Source organism: Leptonychotes weddellii, chromosome 4 (assembly GCF_054177405.1).
Source record: "Leptonychotes weddellii isolate Sample4059 chromosome 4, ASM5417740v2, whole genome shotgun sequence".
NCBI classification, from domain to species: domain Eukaryota; kingdom Metazoa; phylum Chordata; class Mammalia; order Carnivora; family Phocidae; genus Leptonychotes; species Leptonychotes weddellii.
The window spans coordinates 18,023,235-18,029,813 of NC_138372.1; the positions used below are offsets into that span (position 1 = coordinate 18,023,235).

At 47.7% G+C, this 6,579-nt stretch overlaps 1 protein-coding gene across 2 annotated transcripts in view; it reads right to left on the reverse strand.

Moving 5' to 3' along the window:
* Positions 1-545: 545 nt before the first annotated feature.
* Positions 546-6,579, reverse strand: part of PAFAH2 (platelet activating factor acetylhydrolase 2) — a 29,808-nt gene continuing 23,774 nt past the window's right edge. For both annotated transcript variants that reach the window (XM_081817787.1, XM_081817786.1), the window contains one exon: positions 546-2,114. In XM_081817787.1, coding sequence (XP_081673913.1) covers positions 2,020-2,114 — 95 coding nt within the window. In that variant the 3' untranslated portion in view covers positions 546-2,019. The remainder of the gene's footprint in view (positions 2,115-6,579) is intronic.

Consider the following 6,579-nt stretch of genomic DNA (forward strand, 5'->3'; position numbering starts at 1 on the left):
GGACTGGCCCCCAGCATCTGCAGAACCAGCCCCAGGCACAGGAAGTGGCATCTACTGGTTCTGCAAGTGCAGAGGGGCTCTGGTCCCCATATGGGGGTTTGAAGGCTCTATTAAATACCGTATGCACACTCATAGAAGGAAGTCCATAATGTGCTGCTGAGTAAAATGGCAAGCCCAAAACTTCAAAATATACAGTCTTTTAAATCATATATGGAATATTTACAAAACTGACCTTACATTGGGCCAAAAAGCAAGTTTCAACAAATCTTGAAGGATGAAGACCATAGGGGTTATTTTCTTTGACCGCAAAGCAATAAAGCCAGAAAACAAAAGCTATAAGATAAAATCTCACATAATGAGAAAGTAGGAATCATACTTTTAAATAATCCATGGGTCACACATCCTTATGCTTAATCCTCTTAACGATTCATGATGCAGATCCCCGTTTTAGAAATTCAAGAACTGAGAATGGAAAAAGAACACAATTTGCTCAAATTTACGCAGTTAGTAGTGGTAGAGCTGGGACTCAAAACCAGGATACAGAATTCTAGAGCCCAGTGCTTTAATGAATGATATTCTCCTTACACTCCGTCTCACCGGAATTCTTCAGATCCTCCCAAGGTCCACAGTCTCAGTGGATCTGATATTTCATGTCTTAGAAAGAATAGCTGTTGAGATGGGAGACATGGTCCCAGCCTGCTTTGGTGGCACTGACCTTGGATCTACTGTGTAGAGATGCATTTCCCTTTTGCTCCTGCCTTGTCTTGGGGTCCCCTACCTGGGCTGAGGTATGAAGTCTAGAGGAGTGGAGAGGACAGTTTCAGGTTGATGTTCCCAGACAGCTTTAAGTTAGATTTCCAAGGAGATTTCCTTTCCTTTTAAAGTTTTTTTTTCCACATGGGCATAAGTGGTAAGCGAACAAAGAAAGACAGAAGGAAAAGTTACTTCCAGATGGCTCGCCATCTTGCTCTAATGCAGATTAAATAAAGAAAATATTCCAACATATCATTAGGCAAACATGAGTATTAATATCATTCATATTATAAATGGAACAGAATGGAAATTCAGTCTATATCTTGATATACATTTGAGGCTAGGGCTTCAGAGCCAGAAAACAATTACAGCACCCTGATTCTGAGCAAGTTGGAGACTCATGATATCTGAGGTTAAGAGGCAAGACCAAAGTGTTCCTAGACATCTCCAGGGGTGGCCACCTGAATTCTAACCAACCAAACTGCCTCCCTCCTGTCGCAAGGGCCTGTTCAAATGGCCATTTAATGGTGTTAATCTACCTTCTCTATTTCTACCAACTTGTGTTGATTCTCGTCAAGGTACATTTTTGGCAAACCTCCATGACATCCAGAGCTTCTGTGATACCACTTTGGACCTCAGCTTCTCCACCTATGCTGTGAGGATAATGCTTCTGCCCTCCTCCATGGGCTCACAAGTCTGAGTCCTAACCATGTTTCATGCAATAAGAAAATAAACAGAAAATCTGATGGTGGTCCATATCCTAGAAAGTTACCTAAAGTGCTCAGAACTTACCAAGTGGCCCTGGGGAGGGAGAAGGCTGAGAGGTATGAAGAGATAGTGCTAAGCTGGGCTAGAGGTCCTGAAGGTGGGAATTTTACTCCATCCTTTGGCTTCATTTCTTCCACGACAGAAGCCACAATGGCCCAAGGGGAGGGAGTAGGCTGCTGGGTTAATACTGTACAGCTTGGAGCTTGAAGCAACCCCCTGCCCCCGAACTCTACCCCACTGCTTGTTCCCCACACCATCAGGGTTCGGGTCCCAGAAAGTCAGTTTGCCAATGAGTAAGTGATCCAAGTCCCAGTGTGAGATTAAGATCAACAAGTCCAAGATCAAAGTACCCAGTTATCCAATCAGCAGCGTGATTACATCCTCAATCTGTGAAGAAGGATCACGCCAACCACTTCTTGACAGGAGGCTACGGGTGTCCCTGGGCAGGCCCCAAATGGGAACTCAGCTCAGTGACCTTTCACAAATGACCGATTGTGCCTACAGGCTGGACAGATGGTGTGGGGCCCCTGGGGTGAGCGATGGTCCGATGCCTTCAATGAGGCTGTCCCACTGGTCATAGTCCTCTTTCAGTTCTGAGTGGGGAAAAAACAGGAAGGTTAGGGAAATCTTGGTAAGGTAAGATCAAAGAATAGCTACTGTGGATTCAGTGGGTCATCCTGGAGAGGAGCACCAGGGATACTAAAAGGACTGGTTAGGTGGTTGTGATGGTGACTGCAGAATGGTAACTACTGTTCACTGAGTGCTTTTATAAATGGGCTTCATACATGACTTGCTTACCCCATAACAACTCAACAAGGGTAATAGCAACAGAAGGCAGCATTTACTGAAGAGTAGCTCATCCTAGAGACTGTGCCAAACATACACTGTTTCATTTAACTCTCACAATATCCCTATGTGTTAAGTCCTGTATTAGCCCTATTTTACAGCTGAGGAAACTGAGGCTCAGAAAAGCTACCCAATTCACCCAAGGTCATTCCAGTGGAGACGTGGTAGAGACAGAATTCAAACCTGGGTCAGAAAGAGTGAGAATATGGAAAGCCTCCATCTAAGCTCAGGGAAGCTGCTGAGCAGGAAGGAAGAGATCTTTTGCACGTCAGCCGGTGGAAGCACATTCAGGGCCACCTCAGTGAAGGGCGGGAGAGAACAGGATGGCAACATCATGAGGCAGCCTAATACTGGATAGGATTCAAGAGAGGGCCCTGGGGTCATAGGCAGATGGGTCTAACACAGCAAGAACAGTCAAAAAGGGTCCAAGTCCTCAGGCTGAGGGAGCAGGGCACAGCTGAACAGGCAAATGGTACTTTTGTTCAAAACAAACAAAAGCTGGGACAGAAAGCAGGGACCACTCTCCATCTTTGGATCCCCAGTGCCCCGCCAAGAACCTGGCATGGAAGAGGTCCTCATCAAGTAAGTGTTACATATTCATTAATTCAAAAACTATTGAGCACACCCATGATGAGCCAGTATGTTCTTGGTGCTAAAAATACATCCACAACACAAATAGAAACCCTTATCCTCATAGAGCTCATAATCTAATAGACAGAGATAACAATAAACACAATAAGTTATATAGGATGGGAAAAGGTGATAAGTACTATAGGAAAAAACAGAGGGTCGCATCATATGGGACCAGCGGGACACTGGACGTTGGCTTTGACTCTCAGAGAAATGGGGAGCCACTGGAGGATTCGGAACAGGGCGTGAGAGATCGGACTTAGTTTCTGTCGGGATCACTCTGGCCGCTTGATTAAGAAAAGACCGTGTGGGGAGGCAAGGGCAGGGAGAGATGACTTGGACAGGGTGGCAGTCGTGGGGGTGAAGACAAGGGACGAGATTCCATATGTAGCCAGAAGGTAGAGCCAAGAGGATTTCTTTCTTTTTTTTTTTTTTAAAGATTTTATTTATTTATTTGACAGAGAGAGACACAGTGAGAGCAGGAACACAAGCAGGAGGAGTGGGAGAGGGAGAAGCAGGCTTCCTGCCAAGCAGGGAGCCCGATGTGGGACTCGATCCCAGGACCCTGGGATCATGACTTGAGCCGAAGGCAGACGCTTAATGACTGAGCCACCCAGGCGCCCGCCAAGAGGATTTCTAAGGGATTGGAAAGGCGAGCAGAGACAAGAAGGAAGACGTCAGCTTGAGTAAATCGAAATCGGGTTTTGTTGGAGATGTCTACTGGACAGAGAAACATTGAGTGGCAGGTTATACAAATGTGATGTTCATGGGAGAGATCGAACTGGAGACATGGGGCGTTGTCAGGCATGAGAGTGGATGGATGACATCAGGGGATGCGGAGAGAGAAGAGGTCCAAGCCCTGAGCCCCGGAAGCAGTAAAGTAGACCGAGGAGGAGCAGACATCCAGACAGGAGAAAACCCACAGCAGGGGTGTCCTAGAAGCGAACACAGGGTTTCATGGAGGAGGGCATCACCAACTCTGTCAGAAGCTGCTGAGTACCCCAGCAGACGAGGAATGAGAACTCACCACCGGATTGAGGGCTGTGAGGGTCACCGGTCACACTGACAAAAGCAGTTCTCCCAGGGAACTGGGATGCAAACGCCTGACTGGAGTGGGTTTAAGAGAGAATGCTAAGAGAAGAACCAGAGAGAGTAAAGACGGACATTCTTTTGAGGAGTTTTGCTGTTGGGAGGAACAGGGAAACGGGGTGGTAACCTGGAGGGGCAAGTGGGGTCAAGAGAGGTACTTTTTAAGAGAAATTTCAGGGTGAGGGGTGCCTGGGCGCCTCAGTCAGTTAAGCGTCTGCCTTCAGCTCAGGTCATGATCCCGGGGTCCTGGGATCGAGCCCGCATCGGGCTCCCTGCTCAGTGGGGGGCCTGCTTCTCTCTCCTCTGCCCCAGCCCCTGCTTATGCTGCCTCTCTCGCTCTGGCTCACTCTCTCTCTCAAATAAACAAAATCTTAAAAAAAAAAAAAAAAAAGAGAAATTTCAGGGTGAAATGAACCAAGTCGAGAGGGGCAAACTGATGATCGAAAATAAGAGGAAAAACCTGCTGGCACAATCACTTTGAGCCCACGGAAGAGAAGGGAAGCTGTGTGCGGGTGGAGGGCTTGGCCTTAGACAGACGACTGACTGGGAGCTGGTAACCAGATGCTGAGCTGAGTGTCTGCACAAAGGTGGGTAGATAAGGCGCTGGGATTTCGAGGAAGTACTGACTACTTCCATTTTCTCAGTGAGGTGGGAGGCGAAGTTAATCAGTGGAGAGACAGGGGACGGGAGGGTATCAGAGGTCTGCAGAGAAAGGAGAAGGGAGAGCGGAAGAGGGAGACAGAAAGCTGCCTATAGCTCACAGGACAGAAGCACCAAGAGAAAGAATATCCCGGGGTCAGTGGCAGATGTGCTCCCAGAGGTATTTTTAGGAGTGGGGAGAGGTACAGCTCACTGCAACCCATTTTGGTTTCCCGTGTGACATGTGGCCACCAAAATGCTTTTCTCCCTTTGCAAAGCTAATTGCCCCAAGTGGAGAGTCTTTGCCTTTTCAGACTCTGTCTCATCTCTTCTTTTTTTTTTTAAAGATTTTATTTATTTATTTGACAGAGACAGAGATAGCGAGAGCAGGAACACAAGCAGCGGGAGTGGGAGAGGGAGAGCAGGCTTCCCGCCGAGGAGGGAACCCGATGCGGGGCTCGATCCCAGGACCCTGGGATCATGACCTGAGCCGAAGGCAGACGCTTAACGACTGAGCCACCCAGGTGCCCTGTCTCATCTCTTCTTGCCTGGTTACACCACAGCCTTTGAGCGGGGCCCTCAGCCTCTCAGACAGGCCCATCGCCTGTCCTCCATGATGTAGCCAGACCGCGCACACACGTCTAATCATGACATTCCCTTGCCAGTGGACTAAAATCCACACTCATTTCAGCAACTACGCGTCTTCTACATCTAGCTTCTGCCCACTTCTCTGCCGTTATGTTCTACCAGTTCACTATCCTGAGCGCCAGATGCACTAAACACAGTTTCCCCAAACTGACCACACAAGCCTTGGTGCCTTCTGTTTAGAAGACCCCTGCCCCTTCCCTGGTGAACCAGACTCATCTGTTAAAGACAAGCATCACTTTGTCCAGGGAGCCTCCTCTCCTGACTGTCCTGTCCCTTCTGCCAGCTAGGCGCCTGCTTTCTGTGTCTCCTCAAGACTGAGTCCATACCTTGGTCATTAAGAGTCGCTGGCAGGACAGTGTATCAGCTAAGTATGGGGGCTTTGGAATCAGACAATTTAGGCTGCATTCTGGCCTTGCCACTTAGTAACCAGATAACCTTGGACAAATTACTTAAATTTCCTAAGCTTCATGTCTTCACCTATAAAATGGAATTAATAATAAAAGTACCTACTGGAGAGGGTCGTCTTCAGGATTACATATGATGGTGAATCTAAAGTACTTAGTGGAAGGCCTGGCATAAAGCAAGTTCTCGATAACCTCCCTATAGTCTAAGACTCTCCTTCGCATCTCCTCTTCTGCTGGTCTCCAGTAATGAGCATTTTAGCTCAACAGACATTGCTCCTAACTGCAGCCCAATAATGCCATGGGGGGCTCCCCTGTCATCTTTGGCTCTTTACCTAATGACATGATGCTAACAGTTACCAGGGAAAGTGGGCCGAGGACCATGTAGTCAGTCCCCACTGAAGTCTAGAGTCACGGATCCATTCCTCTCCTACGAGGTGATAGGGTGATGCCCTAAAGTCTCTATTAACCCTGCAGTCTCTATACCCAGGCTGGCATAATGGCTCACAGGAGCAAGATGAAATGAACAGGCATGTAGATATGCAAATTTAGGTTAAAAAAGTCAATACATTCATAACAGAACAAATATGTTTTAAAAGCAAACTAAGGAGGGTGCCTGGGTGGCTCAGTCATTAAGCGTCTGCCTCCGGCTTAGGTCATGATCCTAGGGTCCTGGGATCGAGCCCCGCATCAGGCTCCCTGCTCATCGGGAAGCCTGCTTCTCCCTCTCCCACTCCCCCTGCTTGTGTTCCCTCTCTCGCTGTGTCTCTCTCTGTCAAATAAAAATAAAATCTTAAAAAAAAAA